The sequence below is a fragment of the Oncorhynchus clarkii genome, chromosome 7 (genome assembly GCF_045791955.1).
Source record: "Oncorhynchus clarkii lewisi isolate Uvic-CL-2024 chromosome 7, UVic_Ocla_1.0, whole genome shotgun sequence".
Lineage (NCBI taxonomy): Eukaryota > Metazoa > Chordata > Actinopteri > Salmoniformes > Salmonidae > Oncorhynchus > Oncorhynchus clarkii.
The window spans coordinates 45,500,037-45,527,809 of record NC_092153.1 but is presented as its reverse complement, the minus strand read 5'-3'; the positions used below and the strand labels follow the sequence as shown (position 1 = coordinate 45,527,809).

Sequence of the window (27,773 nt, the reverse complement as noted above, 5' to 3'; positions counted from 1 at the left end):
GCTCTTAAATACAAGTAAAACTAAATGCATGCTCTTCAACCGATCGCTGCCTGCACCTGCTCGCCCGTCCAGCATCACTACTCTGGATGGTTCTGACTTAGAATATGTGGACAACTACAAATACCTAGGTGTCTGATTAGACTGTAAGCTTTCCTTCCAGACTCACATCAAACATCTCCAATCCAAAGTTAAATCTAGAATTGGCTTCCTATTTCGCAGCAAAGCATCCTTCACTCATGCTACCAAACATACTCTCGTAAAACTGACCATCCTACCGATCCTCGACTTCGGCGATGTCATTTACAAAATAGCCTCCAATACCCTACTCAATAAATTGGATGCAGTCTATCACAGTGCCATCTGTTTTGTCAACAAATCCCCATGTACTACCCACCACTGAGACCTGGACACTCTTGTTGGCTGGCCCTCGCTTCGTACTCGTCGCCAAACCCACTGGCTCCAGGTCATCTACAAGACCCTGCTAGGTAAAGTCCCCCCTTATCTCAGCTCGCTGGTCACCATAGCAGCACCCACCTGTAGCACACGCTCCGGCAGGTATATCTCTCTGGTCACCCCCAAAACCAATTCTCTCCTTCCAGTTCTCTGCTGCCAATGGTCTGGAACGAACTACAAACATCTCTGAAACTGGAAACACTTATCTCCCTCACTAGCTTTAAGCACCAGCTGTCAGAGCAGCTCACAGATTACTGCACCTGTACATAGCCCATCTATAATTTAGCCCAAACAACTACCTCTTCCCCTACTGTATTTATTTATTTTGCTCCTTTGCACCCCATTATTTTTATTTCTACTTTGCACATTCTTCTGCTGCAAATCTAACATTCCAGTGTTTTACTTGCTATATTGTATTTACTTCGCCACCATGGCCTTTTTTGCCTTTACCTCCCTTATCTCACCTCATTTGCTCACATTGTATATAGACTTATTTTTCTACTCTATTATTGTTGTTTGTGTCGAACTGCTTTGCTTTATCTTGGCCAGGTTGCAATTGTAAATGAGAACTTGTTCTCAACTTGCCTACCTGGTTAAATAAAGGTGAAATAAAAATTAAACAATAAAAAATGAGTCACACGAGCACATGTATAAAGACTTCATTTCAAATTATTATAAAACATTTATAGTAGTGTTTTCAACTTTACTGGAGTTATGCGGACTGCATTCCAAACCATTTGTAAACATTACACTGGGTGAAAAGGGTAAATATCAGGGAATATCTTTACCTATACATTTTCGGATATCTGACATTTTATTAGAGGAGTAGGAGTAGACATGCTCCAGATACGCATTTCCTTATTTCATATACAGAGCTAGGATATTCTCTGTAATGGGACAGTTTCTACATGCATCCAATCCGGACCTCAAATCTCCCTGCTACCGTATGAGTCCAGGGAGATATCTGGGGTGAGATACGTTCCCCTGATGCGCTTGCTCCAGCTTACATATTTGTAAAATATTATAACTCCTGAAAGAGTTATAATATTCTCAACAAAAAAAGTATTTCAATAGATATCCTTACATACGTAATATTCCTCCTCGTACTGTATGTCTGATCAAAAATGGGCTAAATCCAAATTATGAAATGTCTAGAGCCCAAATTATTTTACGTGTTCAGGCACTGGAAATCATCCTGCTTCTTCACATGACGTTGACATATCTGAGCATACATTTGCACCATATTCAGTAGTAGGCTATACAAGGCACGTAAAGGCAAACATTTTTATTTCTGTAAAAAAAAATGCAATCACAAATTGTCCTTATTTAGCATATCAAGATCCTGATGTGGCCGTCACTCAAGAGCATATACTATGTAGACCTACTGTCAGTTCATTTTTTTATTGAACCTTTATTTAACAAGGCAAGTCAGTTAAGAACAAATTCTTATTTACAATGACGGCCTTCACCGGCCAAACCCTAACCCGGACGATGCTGGGCCAATTGTGCGCAGCCTGTGAAACAGCCTGAAATTGAACCACGGTCTGTAGTGACGCCTCTAGCACTGAGATGCAGTGCCTTAGACCGCTGCGCCACTCGGGATCCCTAACCGGCCGTGATTTGTCATCATATAGAGAAAATAAGATGTTCACATAGGCCTGCCTCCGGATATCTAATGAGCACATCCTGCCGTAGGAAATGCCCATGAGTAATCCCAGTATCATATGTCTAAAAGACACATGTGGATTCAGAATTTGTCAGGATATGGTGCATATCCACAAAACTCAATATGTATTGGAAATTATCTGTATTCTCTAGAATATCAAAAACGTGTCATGTGAAGATATCCCCTGATATGGGTGGGCCCTTTTCGCCCAGTGATTTTCTATTGAGTATGCCAACTGCATACTCACACACTTCTAACTCAGCGACTGGCTCTAGTGGAACAGATTAGTTTGACCATCGAGTAACACTGTAACAGTTCAACCCTATCTCACCAACCATTTGAAAGAGGGTCGATCTCTACTCTGCACAGTGAACTTGAGTGGCTGGGTGATGTTACACATCACATAGTTAGATATCGGGGAGGGTGTTGATCTTGTATAAGAGTTCCCAGAATACATCTTCCAAGAATTCCAATACCTGACCGCCAGTCCATCTTCCTGCTTATCAGCGGCTGTCAGCGAGATGCTGGTTCCACTTTGTATCCTACTGTTTATTTACCCTGGTGGAAAGTCCATTATGCATCCACTGTACCCCACGCTGCTCCTACACATCTAACTATGGCCTATGCACATGACCTTTAACCCCCGGTTTCCTGTCACCACGTTTACATGGTGGTGTCTTATGCACGTGTTCACAACATCTCTCCGCTGCTGTGTTTTCTCTTTCAGATTTGTTCTCTCTCATTACAATAATGTAATGCCAAAAACGTGACTTTGACAAGGTTGAATCCAAAGTGAAGTGCTCTGTTAGGGCTGGGAATTGCCAGGGACCTCACATTGCGATATTGTCACGATACGTACGTGCCGATACTACAATTTTTTTTATTGTGATTCGATGTTCTAAGCACATTGCTCACCATGTCTGCTGCAGAGGGGAAGAGAGCCATAAGAAAACAAATTGGCTTACTATTTAAAAAATATGAAGAACAAGCTTGAAGGAAAAATACTGGCGTTTTGGTGCAGGTACAACTGACTAGAGCAAAGATAATATTGTGACAGTCAAACTGGAGGCATAAGCGGTCAATAGCCCTATGCTACACACACCCCCACTACTCTGCTTGCTGCTGTAAGGGAATGCCTCCTTGGGAGACTGGAAGCAGTGGGAGGGAGGCTGAGGAGTGGGTGTGTGGGATTGGACTATTGACTGCTCGTCTCTAGTTTGACTGTCCCTTTATTTCCACCCGCTTTCCGCCCATTAAGCTTTTGATCCATCAGTATAAAAGTCATCCCCTCCTCGACTGAAACTATCCATGGTGCCTCACTGCAGGAATTCTCTTTTGTGATTAGCTAGACTTGTAAACACCCCCCCCCCCCCCCCCCCATCATGCCTATCCATCATCACATCAAACTCTCTCAATTCAAAGAGGCTTTATTTGCATGCGAAACATGTTTACATTGCCATTACATTGTCTGTCTGTCTCTGTCTTTCTCTCTCTGGCTCACACACTCATTCTCTCTCTCACATAATGATGTATGTGGACTCAGACATTCTTTGACTGCAGATGCTCAAAGAAAACAGGGCTAAGTTAGATTTATTCGTCTCTCTTCTTGAAGAGGTGGGTCATGTTAATTACAGTCATGTAAGCTGTGACAGGGAATTATGTGTCCTTGTTCAGAGTGGGAGGCAGATGGTCTCCCAACAGCAGAAACATTCACACTGACACCACACAGGCAGGGATCATGTGGAGGGCCCCTGTCCCCCTGGATGTTAACCTGGCAGTGACGAGGGGAATGCATACAGATAGTTTCCACTGAGCTTTATGCCCAATGCAAAGGCAGTCCTGTCGACTTGGCTGGTATTCTTCTCTTCTGAGGCTATTTTGAGGCTGGGGGTGCGGGTGGCATGTGTTAGGCATGTGTTGTGTACTGTGGCCCGTGCCAGACACCCTGCTCCCCCCCTTCACCACATGTTCTCTGGCCATGTGTCCCAAATTGTAGGGAAATGGTCAAATACTCTCGTCCATGATGATCTGGGAGTACACTTGAAGGAAAAAAAAACCCGGCTCTATGCATTTACTGGTCTGTCAACTAGTGACACCGCCCCCTAGTTAAAGGGGAATAAAGCAACCCAAGTGTTAACACACACAGGAACTTTATTTACACACACAAACATTCAGGTACATGGGGATGTATTGGAATGGTTGTGGTAATGAACACACTTTACACAATGCAATAACTAATAGCACAAATAGAGCAACAGCTTTTAACAATAGAAACAATGTATACATGTCAACAAGCTCCGTCTCACTGCAGAATTAGACCATCCACGTTCTTCAAACGTCACATTTGGAATAATTTTTGTTGCTCTTGCTGCTCTGTATCATTCCATTTCTCCAAATTTTGAAGTTAAGGATTAAGTTTAGGCACTCATTCCGAATAGTTAAGGTTTGGGAAACGGTTAAAACCAAAAATTACTAACCTGTGTCCAGGACTAGGATCGAACGCGCAACCTTCTGATCCAGAGTCATGGGAGTACGCCCATCCACCACCCCTGTCCACAACACCCTAGCAAAACCCAAGCCTACTTGATGGTAATAGTGCTCACTGTTGCTCCTTCCCGACTTCCTCAGGACATGGATAGACGTCCAATTCTACTTCAATCTTGAATGACCTGGTTGATAAATGTATATGCTACCTGCACACATTACATAACAAAGTAAACATACATACAACTAACTTTGTAGAACAATATACATGTCATGCAACTCCCTTTGTGCACGCACACCATCCCAGTCCACAGAAGTCCAGTTGTGTTGAGTAGGGCATAGGTGTAGGAGTTTTCTGCTCTCTCCGCAACTGCCTGGAGGAGACTGAGAAGTGTGACCTGGAGAGTCCGAAGGGTGTCCGGCACCCTAGCAACTGGCATGGCAACCAATCAGAGCTAGGTCAAACAGGTCAGAGAGAGTTTGAGGCCGGATTATGGTAAAACTATACTATCAATCATCGCTACTGGGGGATAGGGAGTTTATTTTTATTTTACCTTTATTTAACTAGGCAAGTCAGTTAAGAACAAATTCTTATTTTGGTCCGTACGCACTACCCTCTGTAGCACCTTGCGGTCGGATGCCAAGCAGTTGCAATACCAAGCAGTGATGCACCCAGTCAAGATGCTCTCAATGGTTCAGCTGTATAACTTTTGAAGATCTGAGGGCCCATGCCAAATATTTTCAGCCTCCTGAGGTTCTTCTCCAATGCCCTGTCTCTACCTCCTGCCTCCCCAACCTAGCTTCGAACCGGGTTCTCAGCCGACTATAAGGACACGACAGGCTGGCTGTGGGTCCCTCATGGATTCATTGGCACACTTGAAGTTGCTCTGCATCAGAGAACTAGATCAAAAGAGACCATATAAGGGATTTCTCAAAGGGAAACATGACCCAAATGTATCTCCTCAATCTGACAGGTTGCCCCCTTTCTCAATGACACATTCCTCTGTACCCTGTCTGTGTATGTGGGCCAGTCTCAAACGCCTCCCCGCCCCTTCCCAGCCCTCTGTGTTCTGCTGAGTTAGCTGCTAATGATCCTCATGCCATGCCCTGTGTGGTGCTGTTGGCTCGGATGGTGCTCTCCAGGCCTGCCGGCTGTGGTCCTAGTGCCGTACAGAGCGGGTCCACCTGTCCCTTAGTCAGATCACAGACGCACAGAGCTACTCCCGCTGCTCCTCAGCCCACCAGAGGGATGACATCACTGCTGAACCAGCATTCTATAGCACTCACACACAGATGGACACGTGTTGTGGTCACAAACATTCACTATACATATGGGTCGTGTAAGGGTGTTTGCTTTGTAGTACGTTTTTGACTTTAACTTGTGTGCAGGTTATCGGATAAGCATTTAACAGGAATGGTCATATCAGTAGGATTTCCATACTGAACAAAGTGTTTTGTTATTAATCGCATCAAAGCTGTTTTTCTCGTTACTCTCAGTCCTAACAACATTATTTTCTGTGTCTGTTTTTTAGTCCAGATTGGGTGGAGATCCTGGAGCCACGCTCTCGGGAGCGCATGTATGTGAATCTGGCCACTGGCGAATGCGGCTGGGACCCTCCCTTAGGCGCTCCCGTTCGCCAGGCTGACGGCAACCAGTGGTGGGAGCTATTTGACCCCCAGAGCGGCCGCTTCTACTACTACAACTCCGTAGGACGCCAGACTGTCTGGCACCGACCCCAAGGGGGCGACATAGTTCCCCTCTCCCAGCTACAGGCTATGAAGCGCTGCTCTGAGGCCAAGCGGGCCGGGGGAACTGGAGAGAGGGACAGGGAGCCTGGAACAGGTAGACTGGGGAGTACAGGCAGCCAGGGACACCGCACCCCTCGTCCAGAGCATTATGGAGCGGGGAGTACAGACAGCCAGGGACACTGCACCCCTCGTCCAGAGCATTATGGAGCGGGGAGTACAGACAGCCAGGGACACTGCACCCCTCGTCCAGAGCATTATAGAGTGGGGAGTACAGACAGCCAGGGACACCGCACCCCTCATCCAGAGCATTATGGAGTGGGGAGTACAGACAGCCAGGGACACCGCACCCCTCATCCAGAGCACCATGAATCAGGAAGCCTGGGGAGTACAGGCAGCCAGCGACACCGCACCCCTCGTCCAGAGCATTATGGAGCGGGGAGTACAGACAGCCAGGGACACCACACCCCTCGTCCAGAGCATTATGGAGCGGGGAGTACAGACAGCCAGGGACACCGCACCCCTCGTTCAGAGCACCATGAACCAGGAAGCCTGGGGAGTACAGGCAGCCAGCGACACCGCACCACTCGTCCAGACCATTATGGAGCGGGGAGTACAGACAGCCAGGGACACCGTACCCCTCGTCCAGAGCACCATGAACCAGGAAGCCTGAGCAGTACAGACAGCCAGGGACACCGCACCCCTCATCCAGAGCATTATGGAGCAGGAAGCCTGGGGAGTCCAGACAGCCAGGGACACCGCACCCCTCATCCAGAGCATTATGGAGCAGGAAGCCTGAGGAGTACAGACAGCCAGGGACACCGCACCCCTCATCCAGAGCATTATGGAGCAGGAAGCCTGGGGAGTCCAGACAGCCAGGGACACCGCACCCCTCATCCAGAGCATTATGGAGCAGGAAGCCTGGGGAGTACAGGCAGCCAGGGACACCGCACCCCTCGTCCAGAGGATAGTAAGCCTGTCCCCAGAACCCCTGAGACCCCAAGCGAGAGAGAGACTTCAGACACAGTGGTGGACAGCAGACCAGCTCAGGGAGACAACGGCTCGGACGAAGGCAAGGAGTCACTGAGGTACGTCTGATCTCTTTGTTTTGCTATTGAACCAAATGACTGTTGATAGGAGGACATGATTGGATTTAACTATCAGAGAATCATGTTTCAGTAAAGAGGCCATATGGTAATAGCAAAAACCTATTTATTATCCCATTGTGGCATACTGACTTTAAAATGCTTTGGGCATGAGACCATTTGACAAGTAAGGCTACCTCGGACTCCTTTATTTTCACTCTCACTTATCCTGACATTCCACATGTACCACGTTTTCATAATTTTCTCTGTGAATCACACCGCAACCATTTTAAAGCAATTGCTACCAAATGTGAAGACGGGTGCAGTCATAAAGTGCATGACATTCCCCTCTCCCTTCACGTTGGTAGAAAGGCACCTAACAGTAAGGGCCATTCAAAGACCCTATCGTGTGCTCAGCGCGGTGGCAGACTCCAAACCAGCATCTCCCCTTGAGAGGCAGATTCCACACATGCCAGCTCTATTTCCCCTGGCCCATGGCCACTAGTGCTGTCTCAGTGCCCCTGTGTGCTGCTCACTGCCGCTACGCTCTACTCCAGCCCCATATACGCTCATTTATTTTTCCTAAAACAACACGAGGCCCCTTGCCATCAAAGACCAATGGGGGTCTCTGGTGGGGGAAGCCATACCACCGTAGACAAAACATGACTGAGGTCCCCTTTAATAACATTTCAGAGGAAAGGAGTGTTGTCTGTTTTGGGTAATAACATACAGAACTTCTACATTCCAGTTAGTTCTTAACAGGGGACCCTAGAGTTGTCTGTGTCTCTTCACTTCCCTCTGGCCCCTCTGCTCTCTACCTGGGTCCTGGGCATCAATCCTCAGCCACGTGGAGGACCTCACCTCGCTGGGGTCAGAAGGACTATCCTACCCTCTGACCCTGATTGCGTAAGGTAGAAGGGGAACTAATTGCTCACCCATTGCTGTCCGAAGGCCCTGGTGGAGGTACAGCCTGCCTGACTCTTTGACATTCCATCCTTTTTAGAAGCATTTACTCCCCAGGAATCTCCACCACTCTGCAGTCATCCCTAATGAGTCAATGTTTCCCAGAAGTCTCCATGTCTCCCCAAAACAATGGGCATCTGTGTCTCTGGGTGGAGCTGAAGAGTCTTAAACTCTTCTGGGCTTTGCACCCCACTTAGCCATATGGTGGTTTTCACTGGTCTCTCTCTCTGGGCTTGTAATTAGATCCCACCATGCAATGAGGAGAGAAGATGGAATGTGACAAACAATAAATGGATGAAAACAGAGTTTGTTTCATGTTTGGGGTTGGAGAGGAACATTTCGGGACCTGTGCTCTTCTCTTCTTCACTGTCTGGCTGATTAATAGCTTAGCCTAGTCATGATCAAAGGGACATTTAAAACATTTTCAACTTCATATTCTCCAGCACCACCCCAACATCAACCTACAGTATACAAATGGTGCGTTTCTATGTTTTGGAGTAAAACATATAGAGGAACTGTTTCCAATGACATCATTAACCAATTATTATGTAACACCTACTCATAATTGGTTAAAACCACGATTCAACGCTCATCTTCCTTTTGTAATACAAAACATAGAAACTTGCAGTTTTCACATATGTTGATGTTGGGGAGGTGCTGGAGATGAGTATGAAGTAGAATTGTTTTGACACTTTCCTTTAAGAAACTCTGCCAGTTCAGTAGTGTGGAAGGCTCTGCCAGTTCAGTAGTGTGGAAGGCTCTGCCAGTTCAGTAGTGTGGAAGGCTCTGCCAGTTCAGTAGTGTGGAAGGCTTCATAGGGCATGTAGTGCTCTATTGAGAGATGCACCAGATAGCCTTAGTTTGTTCAAAGATTTGTCTTGAGGAAAGTGTATGCTCTTTTTACAGAAGCATCATTCATTTCTATTCCAGGACAGCTATGTGTGCATAATGTCCACTTCAGTTTGATCAAGTTCCCTTTTCTTACTTTGTTGAATCTGTTCAGAAATGCATGTGCATTTCAACAGTTGATGATGACGTTTGAGAGAAAAGTGTTCAGAGGAAACTTGACAATCAGTTGTTCCAATCCCAGTTTCCTTTTAGTTCTATAAATACATTTGAGGAGTGGTCTTACAATATCTATCTGCCTGTTAACACAGGGTTTCCCAAACTCTGTCCTGGGGCCCTTCCTGGGTGCATGTTTTGGTTTTTGCCCAAGCTCTACACAGCTGATCAAATGAACCAATTCATCATCAAGCTTTGATTATTTGAATCAGCTGTGTAGTACAAAGGCAAAAACCAAAACGAGCACCCAGAGGGGGGACTCAGGACCGACTTTGGGAAACCCTGTGTTTACACACCAACTGTGTTATCCTAAGCACTGTTTAGTTTATACAGCTTTTTCTCTCGCTCGCGCACGTTAAATCTGTTACTCTTATCACATGGCCTGGGAATTTCTGGGTATTCTGACCCTGTACAGCTAATCAGGCAAATGCCTTAAACTCCTTGGGTCAACATGTCCAGAAGTACTAGAGTAAGGGATTCTGATCTTTTTAAACAGTAAATGGTTGGCGATCACCTTGCTTACGACCTCTGTACTGGATTGTGGATTTCACAACAGATGCAGTGTTTCCGCTGCAGTCATTTAGTTGTGGCACTGCGCCCTTGCAAGCTCATTGCCACCACGCAAACAAATATGGAACAGCCGGGACGCACTTTGAAGATATTAGAACAGTACACGTTTAATTCTCCCTTGCAAAATAAATGAGTAATGAATAGAAAGTCCATAGTTGATCTATTTACCTAGTCGGTTTGTTGTTGTGCATTCTGTGCGAGATGAATATTCCTCTCAAGGCACATTGAAGTTGCGAGTACCATAGAGAGGGAAACATGCATTCTGACAAGCAGTCAATGCACAACAATTCATACTGCAATCATGGGGAACAGTTGGTTTAATGGCCTTTGTTAGAAAGAGGGGGTTCCCAGCATCCCGTTACCACTTTATTTATTCATTTATTATTTATTATCAACTCCTAAATATGCGGGAACTGCACCATTTTAAACCAAGAGTTTTTAATAGCTGAATGGTTAAATGCACCTTACTGCTCCGCAATTGGCTGTGAGTGTATAAGGGAGAGTGGGGCTGAATATAACATGGGTAGCTTGGGGTCAAGTGTATTCCAGTTAGTTTTAAACAGGATACTGCTGTTCCTATAGTTGTCTGTGTGTCTCTTCACTTCCCCCTGGCCCCTGCTCTCTGCCTGGGTCCTGGGTATCAAACCTCAGCCATGTGGAGGACCTCGCCATGGCCAGCAAGACTCTCCTACCCTCTGACCTCTGACCCTGATTGCGTAAGGTCGAATGGGGAACAGATGACCTGTGTGTGTATGTAGAGGGGATGCATGTGGGGTAGAAGTTGGGTTAGCTTGCCCTGTAGCTTGTCCTGTAGTGTTTTGGAGTTCCAGGGGACAGATGAACTGTAGGGGAAGTGCCCTACTTGTTGAAGGCACGACAGAGATGTGTAAGGTAAGCCAGAAGTGACTTGGGGTGGTTCACATATGGGTCATAGCAACCCATTATCCTGTGGGTTGCCCCAGGGTTAGAATGGGCCACAAAAGGAAGAAAGGCCCTCCGTTAATCACAAGTGGCCCTAGGGGCAACTGATCTGTGAGCTATCTCTGAAGAGGAAGTGAAGGTATGGTGAATAGTGAAATAAGTTACCAAAAGAATAGTATGTGCCTTTTCATTAGCCGCTAATGATATAGCTACACTCAAAAGACTAACACGATTCAAAGGCAGTCAGGCGAATATCAAACACACTTTAAGCGTGTTGTTACGGTGTGTAAGTCTACCTAGAGATTCTCATGAAATAGATATCTATTATATAAACATTTCTATGTTGACATATAGCCTGTAAACACATTCTTTCTGTGTCAAGATATAGCTAATGGTATCCAGATTTCAGGCGCTATTCCTTACGTAGCCAAATTAATGAAGCCCTGAGTCTCTTATTTTGACGAAGATTCAAACCTTCCCTACTCAGCTCTGCGAATGAAAGCAAAAGTAAATCCAACCTGGTTATCATCACATGTGCCTCACTCTGAGTCATTGTAAGTATATCACCAGTACATTGAGGAGGAGTCAATGTACTGGTTGAAATAGTTGAGTTTAAATGAGTCACATGTTGACTGAATGTTTCTAGGTCTGACACAGGCTCTAACACTTTCATCTGTCTGTGCAATCGGTGGATGGGACTAACAGCAACGCTTTAAAGACATTGGGAATAAGACTTGTTCTCTTTTTTATCTCTGTGCGCCTGGCTTGGTAAGATCATTTCTTAGTTCTTGCCAGATGTTGACTGAAGTCACTCTTATTGTGTCGTTTTTCCAGTTAAAAAGTACTACGTTGAACTTTAAGCATCTGGTTAAATGGGTCTGGGTGGCTGGTGCTTGTTGTGACTGTCCTTATTTCTTTCTCTCTATCCCTCTTTCTCTGTCCCAGTTTTCACTCTCTCCCTTGTAAAGTAAAAGTTTTATGGTGTCCTCAAAAAAACTAGATTACAGACCTACTTTTTTAAAGCATTTTTTAAAACTAGAACAGCAAGTCCAAGCTCTGGTTTTATTTTAAACCTGATCTAAGCATTACCATGTTACTGGACCTAGATGTCTTCAAGTACAGATTTCTATGCTGAGAAGCCTTTCATTGCTCTGATGAACGGCCAGTGCCACCATGTGCACTAGTCTCTGGCATGACAAGCATGCGTATCGGTTGACCTAAAGGATCCATTAACCTCGACTATGAAAGTCAGCAATGTGAGCATGTTGGTTCTGTGGCTCCTGTGGCACACCTCCAGATCAGTGTTAAGAGGATGTGTGATTGAGAGGATGTGGGATTTGTATTACTGTAATCTAAGGAGTGTGTTCTGATGCTGTATCTGGTTCCATATGAACACATGTAGAAGCACAGTTCAGATTCCACAGGCGTTTCTCTCTGACCCCACACTGGGATGGTCTCTCTCTGTCACCATGTCCTACAGTCTGGAAACCAGGGGTCCCAGTGTCTGTCCCCAGCCCCAGTGCCTCCTAGCTGGGTGGGGAGACGGCGGAGGGTAGGGTAGGGTGGTAGTGGGTGGTATGTGCAGCTGGTAGACATGGTGTCTCAGATCAGGGAGTTGCGTTCAGCTGTCTCATGATGACAGCTGGGTCTTTAACCTCAGAGGTGTCCCTGCAGGTCCCCCATCGCTCTGCCACTCCTGCTTGGGTTGTCTCTGTTGTGGGGTTCCTAGACTACATGACCAAAAGTATGCTGTGGACACCTGCTCGTCGAACATCTCATTACAAAACCATGGGCATTAATATGGAATTGGTTCCCCCTTTAGGCTTTCCACTAGATGTTGGAACATTGCTGCGGGGACTTGCTTCCATTCAGCCACAAGCATTAGTGAGGTGGGGCACTGATGTTGGATGATTAGGCCTGGCTCGCAGTCGGCATTCCAATTCATCCCAGATTCGTCCGTTGGACTGCCAGATGGCGAAGCGTGATTGATCACTCCAGAGAACGCGTTTCCACTGCTCCAAAGTCCCATGGCCGGGGAGCTTTACATCACTCCAGCTGATGCTTGACATTGCGCATTGGGATCTTAGGCTTGTGTGGGGCTGCTCGGCCATGGAAACCCATTTCATGAAGCTCCCAACGAACAGTTCTTGTGCTGACGTTACTTCCGGAATCCGTTTGGAACTCGGTAGTGAGTGCTTCAACCAAGGACAGACTATTTTTACATGCTTCAGCACTTGGCGGTCCCGTTCTGTGTGCTTGTGTGGCCTACCACTTCGCGTCTGAGCCGTTGTTGCTGCTAGACCTTTCCACTTCACAATAAGAGCACTTACAGTTGACCGCTGCAGCTCTAGCAGAGCAGAAATTTGATGAACAGACTTGTTGGAAAGGTGACATCCTATGACTGTGCCAATTTGAAAGTCACTGAGCTCTTCAGTAAGGCCATTCTACTGCCAATGTTTGTCTATGGAGATTGCATGGCAGTGTAATCAATTTTATACACCTGTCAGCAGCAGGTGTGGATGAACAAGCCGAATCCACTAATTTGAAGGGGTGTCCACATACTTTTGTATATATTGTGTATCACTTTTGCATTGGGATATTCCTCCAATGTTGGTTTCTGATGACGTTTGTGTCAAACCATGTGGTCACTGTTGGAAATTGACCTTTGTCTTGTATCCTTCTTCTACGCAGATTGTAATGATCTCATTGGCCCAAGCTCTAAGGTGTTTGTGTTCAGAGCCTGGCCTATAGGACCTCATTTCCTCTTCCTGCCTGACGGGATGATGATAATAGCCCCTGTTTTGAGACCCCTACTATTCCCAGGGGCTTGTATTTTAGGGGTACTTCCCCATCCATATCCCTATCCACCAGTGACTCAGCTGGTGGGTTTTACAACCATGGTTATTCCAGGAAGGAAAGAAAGAACATTTCTTGCAAATAGCTTAATACGTATATTTAGCTGGCTTTTCCTACCACAATCACACTCCGTGGAGGTAGGAGCAGTGGTCAAGGGCGTATGACACCAGAGCTGCCGAGACAAATTGAAATTCGCTGACCATTAAGTTGATTTGCTGCGCCATAACCCAATCGAATTACCCAGTTGGGCTCCAAAGGATTCTAACTTAATTTCAACCTTCGGCGTTACCCAACGTCTCACATGTTAGCCAAGGCCTTAAGGAATGTGTGTGTCTCTATGGAAAACAAGTGAATGTGTTAAATCAAATTGTATTTGTCACATGTGCCGAATACAACCAGTGTACTTACAAGCCCTTAACCAACAATGCAGTTTATGAAAATACCTTTAAAAAAACAAGTAAGATAAGAATTACAAATAATTAAAGAGCAGCAGTATATAAAAATAGTTGAGGTAATATGTACATGTAGGTAGAGTTATTAAAATGACTATGCATAGATAATAACAGAGTAGCAGCAGGGTGGGGGGGGGGGGGCAATGCAAATAGTCTGGGTAGCCTTTTGATTAGCTGTTCAGGAGTCTTATGGCTTGGGGGTAGAAGCTGCGAAAGTATTCACCCCCCTTGGCATTTTTCCTATTTTGTTGCCTTACAACCTGGAATTAAAACAGTTTTTTGGGGGGGTAGTATCATTTGATTTACACAACATGCCACTTTGACGATGCAAAATGTTTTATTGTGAACAAGAAATAAGACAAGAGAACTGAACTTGAGCGTGCTTAAGTATTCACCCCCCCAAAGTCGATACTTTGTAGAGCCACCTTTTGCAGCAATTACAGCTGCACGTCTCTTGTGGTATGTCTCTATAAGCTTGGCACATCAAGCCACTGGGATTTTTGCCCATTCTTCAAGACAAAAAATGCTCCCGCTCCTTCAAGTTGGATGGGTTCCGCTGGTGTACAGCAATCTTTAAGTCATACCACAGATTCTCAATTGGATTGAGGCCATTCCAAGACATTTACAGTTGATGTCGGAAGTTTACATACACCTAGGCAAATTCATTTAAACTCAGTTTTTCACAATACCTGACATTTAATCCTAGTAAAAAAATCCCCGTTTTAGGTCAGTTATGATCACTACTTTTATTTTAAGAATTTGAAATGTCAGAATAATAGTTGAGAGAATGATTAATTTCAGCTTTTATTTCTTTCATCACATTCCCAGTGGGTCAGAAGTTTACATACACTCAATTAGTATTTGGTAGCATTGCCTTTTAACTTGGGTCAAATGTTTCGGGTAGCCTTCCACAAGCTTCCCACAATAAGTTGGGTGGATTTTGGCCCATTCCTCCTGACAGAGCTGGTGTAACTGAGTCAGTGCTGTAGGCCTACTTGCTCGCACACGCATTTTCAGTTCGGCCCCCAAATGTTCTATGGGATTGAGGTCAGGGCTTTGTGATGGCCACTCCAATACCTTGACTTTGTTGTCCTTAAGCCATTTTGCCACAACTTTGGAAGTATGCTTGGGGTCATTGTCCATTTGGAAGACCAATTTGCGACCAAGCTTTAACTTCCTGATTGATGTCTTTAGATGTTGCTTCAATGTATCCACATAATTTTCCTCCTCATGATGCCATCTATTTTGTGAAGTGCACCAGTCCCTCCTTCAGCAAAGCACCCCCACAACATGATGATGCCACCCCTGTGCTTCACGGTTGGGGTGGTGTTCTTCGGCTTGCAAGCCTCCCCCTTTTCCTCTAAACATAACGATGGTCATTATGGCCAAACAGTTCTATTTTTGTTTCATCAGACCAGAGGACATTTCTCCAAAAAAGTACTTTGTCCCCATGTGCAGTTGCAAACTGTGGTCTGTCTTTTTTATGACGGTTTTGGAGCAGTGGTTTCTTCCTTGTTGAGCTTCCTTTCAGGTTGTCGATATAGGACTTGTTTTACTGTGGATATAGATGCTTTCGTATCCGTTTCTTCCAGCATCTTCACAAGGTCCATTGCTGCTGTTCTGGGATTGACTTGCAATTTTCGCTCCAAAGTACGTTCATCTCTAGGAGACAGAACGCGTCTCCTTCCTGAGCGGTATGGTCCCATGGTGTTTATACTTGCATACTATTGTTTGTACAGATGAACGTGGTACCTTCAGGCGTTTGGAAATTGCTCCCAAGGATGAACCAGACTCGTGGAGGGCTACAATTATTTTTCTGAGGTCTTGGCTGATTTCTTTTGATTTTCCCATGATGCCAAGCAAAGAGGCACTGAGTTTGAAGGTAAGCCTTGAAATGCGTCCACAGGTACAACTCCAATTGAATCAAATTATGTCAATTAGCCTATCAGACGCTTCTAAAGCCATGACATCAATTTCAGGAATTTTCCAAGCTGTTTAAAGGCACAGTCAACTTAGTGTATGTAAACCTCTGACCAACTGGAATTGTGATAGTGAAATAATCTGTCTGTAAACAATTGTTGGAAAAATTACTTGTGTCAAGCACAACCTAACCGACAAAAACCATAGTTTGTTAACAAGAAATGTATGGAGTGGTTGAAAAACGAGTTTCAATAACTCCAACCTAAGTGTATGTAAACTTCCGATGAAATGTGTTCCCTTAAACCACTTGAGTGTTGCTTTAGCAGTATGCTTAGGGTCATTGTCCTGCTGGAAGGTGAACCTCCATGCCAGTCTCAAATCTCTGGAAGACTGAAACAGGTTTCCCTCAAGAATTTCCCTGTATTTATTTAGCATCATCCATTATTCCTTAAATTCTGACCTGTTTCCCAGTCCCTGCGGATGAAAAATATCCCCACCGCATGATGCTGCCACCACCATGCTTCACTGTGGGGATGGTGTTCTATGGGTGATGAGAGGTGTTGGGTTTGCGCCAGACATAGCATTTTCCTTGATTGGTCAAATGAGACTAAAATTGAGGTTTTGGCAGAGTACCTTCTTCCATATGTTTGTTGACTTTCCCACATGCTTTTTGGCGAACACCAAATGTGTTTGCTTATTTCTTTCTGTAAGCAATGGCTATTTTCTGGCCACTCTTCCCTAAATCCCAGCTCTGTGGAATGTATGGCTTAAAGTGGTCCAATGGACAGATACAACAATCTCCGCTGTGGAGCTTTGCAGCTCCTTCAGGGTTATCTTTGGTGTCTTTGTTGCCTCTCCGATTTAATGTCTTCCTTGCCTGGTCTGGGAGTTTTGGTGGGCGGCCTACTCTTGGCAGGTTTGTTGTGGTGCTATATTGTTTCCATTTTTTAATAATGGATTTAATGGTGCTCTGTGGAAGTTCAAAGTTTCTGATATATTTTTAGAACCCAACCCTGATCTGTACTTCTCCACAACTTCGTCCCTAACCTGTTTGGAGAGCTCCTTGGTCTTCACGGTGCCGCTTGCTTGGTGGTGCCCCTTCCTTAGTGGTGTTGCAGACTCTGGGGCCTTTCAGAACAGGTGTAAATATACTGAGATCATGTGAAAGATCATGTGACACTTAGATTGCACACAGGTGGACTTTTTTAAAACCTAATTATGTGACTTCTAAAGGTAATTGGTAGCACCAGATCTTATTTCGGGGCTTCATAGCAAAGGGGTGAATACGCACCACTTTTACATTTAATTTAAGTTATTTTATTCATTTCACTTCACCAATTTTGACTATTTTGTGTATGTCCATTACATGAAATACCCCCAAAAATCTATTAAGATGCAGGTTTTAATGCAACACAATAGGAAAAACACCAAGGGTGATTACTTTTGCAAGGCACTGTAGAAGCCTCTTGGACCTAGACTTGGCGCTCTGGTACTACTTGCCGTGCGGTAGCAGAGCGAACAGTCTAGGGTGGCTGGAGCCTTTGACAATTTTTATGGCCTTCCTCAGACACTGCCTGGTATAGAGGTCTTGGATGGCAGGAAACTTGGCCCCGGTGATGTACTGGACCGTACGCACTACCCTCTGTAGTGCCTTGCGGTTGAAGGCCGAGCAGTTGCCATACCAGGCAGTGATGCAACCCGTCAGGATGCTCTCGATGGGGCAGCTGTAAAACCTTTTGAGGATCTGAGGACCAATGCCAGATCTTTTCAGTCTCCTGAGGGAGAATAGGTTTTGGACCATGTTAGTTTGTTGGTGATGTGGACTAGAGGTCGACCGATTAATCGGAATGGCCGATTTAATTAGGGCCGTTTTCATAACAATCGGAAATCTGTATTTTTTTTACACCGATTTGGCCGATTTTAAAGAATATATATTTTTTACACCTTTTATTTAACTAGGCAAGTCAGATAACCTCTCTAGGATAGGGGACGCTCGCGTCCCACTTGGCCAAAAACCTGGGAAAATGCAGCGCGGCAAATTCAAATAATTGATATAAAAATCAAACCTTCATTTAAATCACACATGTAAGATACTCAATTAAAGCTACACTCGTTGTGAATCCATGTCAGATTTTTAAAAGGCTTTGGGGCAAAAGCACAAGAAACTATTATCTGATGATAGCACAACAGTAAACAAAGAGGGTAGCATATTTCAACCCTGCAGGCGCTACACAAAACGCAGAAATAAAATATAAAACATGCCTTACCTTTGACGAGCTTCTTTTGTTGGCACTCCAGTATGTCCCATAAACAGCACAATTGGCCCTTTTGTTCGATTAATTCCGTCCATATATATCCAAAATGTACATTTATTTGACGCGTTTGATCTAGAAAAAAACAGCTTCCAAAATGCTTGCGCGTCACTACAAAATATTTTAAAAGTTGCCTATAAACTTTGCCAAAATATTTCAAACTACTTTTGTAATACAACTTTAGGTATTTTTAAACGTTAATAATCGATCAAATTGAATACGGGTCTATCTGTTTTCAATAGAGGACGAGAGGAAACTAACGCTACTTTTCATGTCTTGGCCAACTCTCAACAGTGTTACGCAGTTCCTAGATGGGCTACTTCTTCATTGCACAAATGAATAACCTCAACCAAATTCCAAAGACTGGTGACATCCAGTGGAAGCGGTAGGAACTGAAAACAAGTTCCTATGAAATATCCTTTGCCAATGAGAACTCAGTGAACAGACGGAGACCTAAAAAAAAAAAAAGATAATGAACAGTTAGTCCTCAAGGTTTTGCCTGCTACATAAGTTCTGTTATACTCACAGACATGATTCAAACAGTTTTAGAACAGTGTTTTCTATCAAAATCTACTAATAATATGCATATCTTATATTCTTGGCATGAGTAGCAGGAGGTTGAAATTGGGCACGCTATTTATCCAAAAGTGAAAATGCTGCCCCCTAAAATGATCCCGCTACCCATTCCTGTCGCGGGATAATTTTCGTCAGCAACCGCTGAATAGCATAGCGCCACAGTCAAATAATATTACTAAAAAATATGAATATTCATGAAATCACAAGTGCAATATAGGAAAACACAGTTTAGCCTTTTGTTAATCCACCTGTTGTCTCAGATTTTGAAATTATGCTTTACAGCGAAAGCAATCCAAGCGTTTGTGTAAGTTTATCGATAGCCTAGCATAGCATTATGTACACTTAGCATCAGGAAGCTTGGTCACAAATCAGAAAAGCAATCAAATTAACCGTTTACCTTTGATCTTCGGATGTTTTCACTCACGAGACTCCCAGTTACACAACAAATGTTCCTTTTGTTCCATAAAGATTATTTTTATACCCAAAATACCTCAGTTTGTTTGTCGCGTTATGTTCAGAAATCCACAGGAAAGAGCGGTCACGACAACGCAGACGGAAATTCCAAATAGTCTCCATAATGTCCACAGAAACATGTCAAACGTTTTTTTATAATCATTCCTCAGGTTGTTTTTTAAAATATATATTCGATAATATATCAACCGAGTGTGTAGGTTTTTCAATAACACCGGGTGGAACAATGGCCGCTTTACTCTGTAGCTCAAAAACTCACTCTGAGAGCGCCCACCTATCCACTTACGCAATGTGATCTTTCACGCTAATTTTTCAAAATAAAAGCCTGAAACTATGTCTAAAGACTGATGACACCTTAGGGAAGCCATAGAAAAAGGCATCTGGTTGATATCCCTTTAAATGGAGGATAGGCATGAATAGGAACAGAAGGGTTTCAAAATAAGAGGCACTTCCTGATTGGATTTTCCTCAGGGTTTTGCCTGCAATATCAGTTCTGCTATACTCATAGACAATATTTTGACAGTTTTGGAAACTTTAGTGTTTTCTATCCGAATCTGTCAATTATATGCATATTCTAGCATCTGGTCCTGAGAAATAGGCCGTTTACTAGCTTCAAGAGGTTAAGAACACATTCTTATTTCAATGACGGCCTAGGAACGTTGGGTTAACTGCCTTGTTCAGGGGCAGAACAACATATTTTTACCTTGTCAGCTCGGGGATTCAATCTTGCAACCTTACGGTTAACTAGTCCAACGCTCTAACCACCTGCTTTACATTGCACTCCACGAGGAGCTTGCCTGTTACGTGAATGCAGCTAGCTAGCATTGAACTTATCTTATAAAAAACAATCAATCAATCCTAATCACTAGTTAACTACACATGGTTGATATTACTAGTTTATCTAGCGTGTCCTGCATTGCATATAATTGATGCGGTGCGCATTCGCAAAAAAGGACTGTCTTTGCTCCAACGTGTACCTAACCATAAACATCAATGCCTTTCTTAAAATCAATACACAAGTATATATTTTTAAACCTGCATATTTAGCTAAAATAAATCCAGGTTTGCAGGCAATATTAACCAAGTGAAATTGTCACTTCTCTTGCATTCATTGCACGCAGAGTCAGGGTATATGCAACAGTTTGAGCCGCCTGGCTCGTTGCGAACTAATTTGCCAGAATTTTACGTAATTATGACATAACATTGAAGGTTGTGCAATGTAACAGGAATATTTAGATTTATGGATGCCACCCGTTAGATAAAATACGAAACCATTCCGTATTTCACTGAAAGAATAAACGTTTTGTTTTCGAGATGATAGTTTCCGGATTCGACCATATTAATGTGTTATTATGTTAGACTTAATTATATGATTTGATGGTAGGCACCAGCAGGCTCGTAAGCATTCATTCAGACAGCACTTTCGTGCCTTTTGCCAGCAGCTCTTCGCAATGCTTCAAGCATTGCACTGTTTATGACTTCAAGCCTATCAACTCCCGAGATTAGGCTGGTGTAACCAATGTGAAATGGCTTGCTAGTTAGCGGGGTGCGCCCTAATAGCGTTTCAAACGTCACTCGCTCTGAGACTTGGACTAGTTGTTCAGCAGGCAGCTCTTGACTGTGCTTCCCGTTGTAGTCTGTAATAGTTCGCAAGCCCTGCCACATCCAATGTGCGTCGAAGCCGGTGTAGTACGATTCGATCTTAGTCCTGTATTGACGCTTTGCCTGTTTGATGGTTCGTTGGAGGGCATAGCGGGATTTCTTATTAGCTTCCAGGTTATAGTCCCGCTCCTTGAAAGCGGCAGTGCAAATGTTGCCTGTAATCCATGGCTTCTGGTTGGGGTATGTTATAGATTTTGAAAATGAGTGCTGTTTTTGTCTGAATACCGGTAATGAATTTTTTATATTCCGTGGCATATAATTTATTTTAAATTTACATTATTTGAAAAGTACCCAACAGCCAATGTGGTCAGTGTGATGAAACACAGGGCTATAACACAGGCTCTTTTTATGATTGTGGTAAAGCAAACATGTTGACAGTGTCAATGAGCCAGTAAGCTCAGCACTGCCATACCGATGTTAGGTAAGTGTTTATGTCTGCTTGAGAGAATCTGTAGATAGTCTTTAAATGGGACTCTGCTCCATAGAGGGGCGTTGCCGTGACAATAGCAGAGCCAGGCATTGCCTATAGGCTCCCCGGCCTGGGGCCCCTGAATGAGACCTCTGAGGAATGCCAACGTTCCTGCTCATTCCCTGACGGCACTCTCCCACGACAAATCCCCTTCTCGTTCTTTCTCTCGCTCTCTCTCTTGCTCTCTCTCTCACTTCACCCTATTTTCTAACCACTGCTTTCTTATTCTGTCTCACTGTTTTAGAAGTGAGATCATTCTGGTTGGGTGGTATTTATTATTTTTATTTTATTTAACTAGGCAAGAGGTTGTTGGTGGTAAATTATAGTTAGATTAGGACTGCTACAGTGAGGAAAGCTTATATCAACTGTGGCCATTGGCATGAAGCCAGATGTGATTGGGATAATCATCTATTGCGCACCAACTGTTTGTGCTAACAAACAAAATAATGAGCCGATGCTGGAGGGCTGAACACTAGCCTGGCTGTGCCACCCTGGCTGTGGTGTTACAATGACAAGTGAACAACAACGACAAAGCCAGATGAAATCCCCAGCTCTGCTCTGTGCTAGGAGCTTGACTCAGCATGTCCAAACTTCCTCTTACCATTCTGTTGTGTTGCTCTGGTTTCACCTCAAAACAACATCCAAGCAGAGGATAGTGTTTCTGTTGTTACTGGTGACATTTTTAAAGAGGACTGACATCATTTAGCGTGTAGCTGGAATTAGCACTCAGGTAGTATGGGGGTGTCGAGTGTAATGGCAGTGACGCTGTGCAGGGACTTAGACAATGTTCTTTCATATATGGATGTGTTTGTTTGAGTTTAATTTAGCAACATGTAAACTCCCTATAAGTGAAGGTCACCCCTCTCATTCGGCCTTACTCCAGCGTGAATGTTAGATTTGTCATTTCCTGTTTGTGTTGTATGGGAGGCTCCAGGGGGCTTCAGCGATAGGAAGTAGAATCCCACCCCCCTCTCTCAAGGTCATCAGTGGTAAACCAGACCACTCATCCCTCTCACCACTAGAGAATGAGAGTAACCTTATGATATGTGTGGGGGTGTACACTCAACGGCCAGTTTTTTTTTTTAGGTATACCACCCGTTCACGAAAATAGTTTGCTCCTACAGACAGTGAGTCACGTGACCGTGGCTTGCTATAAAAACAGGCGTTGAGACATTCCGTTACTGTTCGATTGAATGTTACAATGGGTATAACGAGTGACCTAAGCGACTTTCAGCGTGGTATGATCATCGGTGCCAAGGCGTGCCGGTTACCAGTATCTCAGAAACGGATGGCCTCCTGGGCTTTTCACGCATGAGTGTCTAGGGTTTCCTGAGAATTGTGCGAATTCGGCGGCAGTTCTTTGGGCGAAAACAGCTTGTTGATGAGGTCGAAGGAAAATGGTAAGAATCGTGCAAGCTAACAAGCAGACCACAAACAGGCAAATAACGGTGCAGTATAACAGTGGTGTGCAGAATGGCATCTCAGAACACACAACTCATCGGTCCTGGTTAAAAACAGAAAGAAGTGGCTCCAGTGGGCACACGATCACCGACACTGGACAATTGAGGAGTGGAAAAACATTCCCTGGTCATACAAATCCCGGTTCCTGTTGAGTCGTGCTGATGGCAGTCAGGATTGGGGCCGTAAGTAGTAGGAGTCCATGGCCCCAGCCTGCCTGGTGTCAACGGTACAGGCTGGTGGTGGTGGTGTAATGGTATGGTGAATGTTTTCCTGGCACACGTTAGGAACCCCTGATACCAATTGAGCAACGTTTCCATGTCACGAAAAATTCAGGCTGTTCTGGAGGCAAATGGGGTCCGACGCGGTACTTGATGGGTGTACCTAATAAACTGGCCATTGAGTGTATGATGTATGTGATCATTTTGCTAGGTTACATGTGGTCTTTGGCCTTTTGCTTAAATTCCTTCTTGTCTCTTTTAATGGTTACTGTAATGTAGCCCATTCTGTGCCATAGTAAACTATTAACTGGCTGTTTTAAAACAGACAGTTTTATGTTCCTGTATTTTTTTAAAGTCAATTCAAAGGTTAGTACCAACATCAAACCATAATCTTTGATCATAAAAATCTGCTTAACACTGCCTCTGTTGTGGAGGTAACATCACTGACATCACCAGCCCCTGACCATGACGGAAGGAGGACTTCCTGAGTCCCGCATTTCAGAGTTTAGACAGGAGCAGCACGTTTTCAGCTCTCCCACCTCAGTCTGTCACACTGTTGAGAACTAAAGCGGCTCTAACACAGCCGGTTTGAAGTGGCTCCCGTCCACTCTGCAGCGCGTGACTAGTCTCCACTCCTCTGGACCCACGTGTGGGGCAGTAAACACTGTTGATTGGTCTTTTGTCGCGTCTGAGAAGGGGGAGGGAGGTGAGGCCCAGGAATGTTCCCAACACCACAAGGACAGGGCTGGCTGTGCTGGGAGGCTGCCAGGTGGCTCAGGCCCAGCTGTTTATGGGCTGTGGAAGCTATATCTGCTCAACCATTTGAAGAGCCTGTTTACATTCAAATCACTGAGGTGGCGTGACTGTTTGAGGGAAAGAGAGAATGCAGTTCAGTGGCGGGGGGGGGGGGGGGGGGGGAGAAGGAAGTGAGGAAGTTTGCCATTGGCCCGAGAAGCTTGAGCCCCAGGGGAGATGTTATTGTATTGTTACAAACTACAGAAGGTCTTCTCTGTCATCTTCCTGCTCCCTAGTAACTCCTGTCCTGAGACTTAGGAGGAGGTATGTGTGCAGTGGGCCAGTCTATTAGATGTCTGACTGCAGAAGGATAGAGCCATGCAGGTTTAATAGTATTGATTACAGTGTGTTGTTGGCTATACGGTAGAGAGGGAGGAGGGCAGAAGGTAAGTCTCTGCTTTTCTAATCCTTGGTCTGTAGTGCTAGTACTGTAAAGCATGCTCAACCTTTGATTCTTGAAGTTAGCGGATAACTCTTATGCTGTATGATAGTTGTTTCAGTCACAGTTGGTCAGATGGATAGAATGGTTTATTTGCTGAACCATGGATGAATGGTAGTTGGATCTAAGTGAGATATTGAGGAATGAATGAGGCCTGAAGCTTGGGCCACAGGAATTACAGGGTTAGAAAGCTAGAGAGAGGTGTAAACAGATTAATACCAGATTAGTTCCCAGTGCTTGGATTAGCATTCTGACGACGTCTGAAGTTAGCCGCAAGGGAGGAGTGTCAACCTCCAGTCCCTCAGGCCAGATGGAGACTCTACTGTAATTCTGCTCCCCAAGTATGTTCTCAAATACACTCTTCTCTAATACTCTACTCAGTCTGTGAGTGTTTTGGAACTGTGGCAGCTGGGAATTTAGATCTTATCGTGTTTTGTCATTTTCTCAAATGTTAACCAAATGTTTCACATGAGGTGTTTTGAGTCTGTGTAATTGATGGGTCACGACTCTTGGGAGGAGGTACTATGTTATGGTACAAAGCAGGAGAATGCTTAACACACTTACAGTACGTAGGAAATGTTTTCCACACCTCTAACCCAGACAGCAATGGTAGTTGTGTCTTTTTAGGAGGTTGGTTTGCACAACACACACTGAAGATATTGTCTTATGACTTAGAAAGCAGTATTTTGGAGGGTCAGTGAAATGTCTGGGGAAGAATGCGAGGAATCTCATCACAGTTTTCCCAAATCTGTCTGAGCTTGGAATTTAAATTTGTGGAGCATTTTTTTTTATGGTCACAATTTAGAAGTAACCACAGGCTTGTTGAAGTTCGAGACAATGCTTTGCTTGTTCGGTGACTGTCATCTGGTGTGTGTGTGTGTGTGTTTTTATCTGCAGTTATCTCTTTAAATACAAACCCAGATCTCATCCTTCCCTTATTCTCTTTCTATTCCAGAGAGCGCTCTCAGAGATGGCAGCCTTCCCCAGGGTCTAAGGCAGCAATGTTGGTTAAAGTAAACAGTGTCAGTCGGATCCAGCCTGGAGGCCCATCTAGCCCGGACCTGCAGCTCCGCCACCACAACACACACACACACAACAAGCCCAACGGCCACCAGGCCTTCACCCTCCACCCCGTCAGCAGCAAGCCCCCGGGGGCTAACTCCTGCTCCACCCAGGGCTACAAGACCGCACCCTCCGGCAAGATGGCCGCCGACGCCCGGCAGGCCCACCACTTGAGAAAGACCGGCAACGGCAGCTTCTGTCTGGTGTCCTCTGACCCTCCCCAAACTCCCGGCAGTCACAGGTCCCAGCCCAGCACCCCCAGGTCAGTGTCACCACAGTACGCCTCCACACCTCACCTCTACGACGACCCGGGAAAAGAGTGTCCCATCTATGATGAGCCTCCTGTGGACATGGAGGTGGAGGGAGCTCACCTCCATAATGAGCCTGGTGGTCTATCCCGTCTCACTCCCACACACAGCCTGCAAAAGCCCAGGCTCCTCCAGCACCCTGGCTCCTCTCACTCCGAATCCAGGCACAAGAGGAACCCTTCTGCCTCTGACTACAGCCCTGCTGGCCTGGAGTGCATCAAGCACATGGTTGTTGTGGACCCAAAACAGGGCCTCCTCTCCACCTCCCCCGGTCCCACCCGCACCCCCTCCCCCACACCACGATCAGACCCCCTCTTGGCCCAGCCCCAGTCCCAGCCACGGGGGCAGCAGAGGGAGCCAGGGACCCTGGAGAAGAAGCAGACATGGCGAGCCCTGGAGGCCAGTGTGTTGAGGGCAGTGGAGGCTCGTCACAGCAGGCAGAGCAGCCAGGCCTCGCAGGACTTCCCCACACCTCCATGCCCCCAGACCACCGCCACCTACCAGGACTCTGGCTACTCCACTGGCCCCTCTCCGAGCCTGAGGAGGAAGAGCCGGCGAAGGCTGGGGGCCGGAGGCCGGCCTGGCTCAGTGGGCAGCAGCGGAGAGCTGTGTGCCCTTAACGAGAGGCTGATGGCGGAGATGAGAGAGGTGGTGAGCCGCTCCAACACCATGAGGGAGATGAAGGCTGGAGGCCTGGGGGCAGAGATTAGCGAGAGGGGCGCAGTTCCCCGGACACGTTCCCCCGTGGACTCCCTGCAGTGGTATGGAGGAGGAGGAAGGTGTGCGTCACGAGAAGACGTCCCCTCCGCCAGCCGCTCGCTGAGCAGGGCGGGTAATCATGGCAACCCAGCCCTGCCACCCCTGGAGATGCCTGGTAGGCAGAAGAGGACCTATGAGAAGGTGGACACCTTGGAGAAGAGCATCACCAGTCAGGCCGGCCTTTCCTCACCAGACACCCCTGGACCTCCCTCAGAGGTAAGCATACACTCCAGTATTTGTCTCTGTCTGGCTGTGTGAGAGAGGAGAAATATGGGAAGACCTTGGAAGTCCACTCCTGATAAATGGATTAGTTCTGGTTCGTCTGCTTAGTTAACTCTGACTGGTGAATGTTGTTGTGTGGTCTGTTTATGTGGAACAGTTTATTTTTCTTTGGATTCTGTTTTGTTTTGTCTGGAGGTGGTTACATTGCTGGTGCCTTTCCAGGGCTACTTTTATTGCTAGATTACTTAGGACGTCTCTATGCCAAGTTAAATACATTAACAGAAGTATTTCAGAGGTTAAAAAATTCTGAACAGAGTAAAGACAGATGAGGTCATTATGCGTATTATAAAACTGGATAAATGTACTAATGGTATTATAACTAAGCAGAGTAATTCACACAGATGGGATGGACAGAAGTGATAACTTGCTTGCTGTCAGGAGCTTGAATTATTAGGCTAGTACAGGTGCACATGATTTGTGCAAAGCCTCAGTGCTATGAAACCTAACATTTTATAATCCCAAACCCTTTCAACAATGCACTTTCTTCACCCACCCCACTCCATATGTCTTTATGAAGTTCCAGGAATCTAAGGAAACAATAGAGCTAATAAGTCTGAGGTTCAGTTGAAATTTAAAATAAGTCCTGAAATCAATAAGACTGGCGATTAGAATCTGACTGAGAGAAACATAAGGTGCCGGGGAAGATGCAACACCTTAAACATTCTAATCAGGAGCGTCAGGCTCAGGGGCCCCACTGGACCAATATATGGCTCAGGCATGGTGCCTGTGAGCTTAGCGCTACCTGTCCCCCTCTGACTGTCCTACACCTAGCCAACGCAGC

General features: G+C 45.3%; 1 protein-coding gene across 4 annotated transcripts in view; it reads left to right on the top strand.

The window, feature by feature from the left end:
• The window catches only part of LOC139413378 (rho GTPase-activating protein 39-like), a 52,170-nt gene that overhangs the window by 15,488 nt on the left and 8,909 nt on the right, over window positions 1-27,773 (top strand). For all 4 annotated transcript variants that reach the window (XM_071160683.1, XM_071160680.1, XM_071160681.1 and 1 more), the window contains exons 2-3: window positions 6,136-7,437; window positions 25,537-26,926. In XM_071160683.1, the coding sequence (XP_071016784.1) occupies window positions 6,136-7,437; window positions 25,537-26,926 (2,692 nt within the window). The remainder of the gene's footprint in view (window positions 1-6,135; window positions 7,438-25,536; window positions 26,927-27,773) is intronic.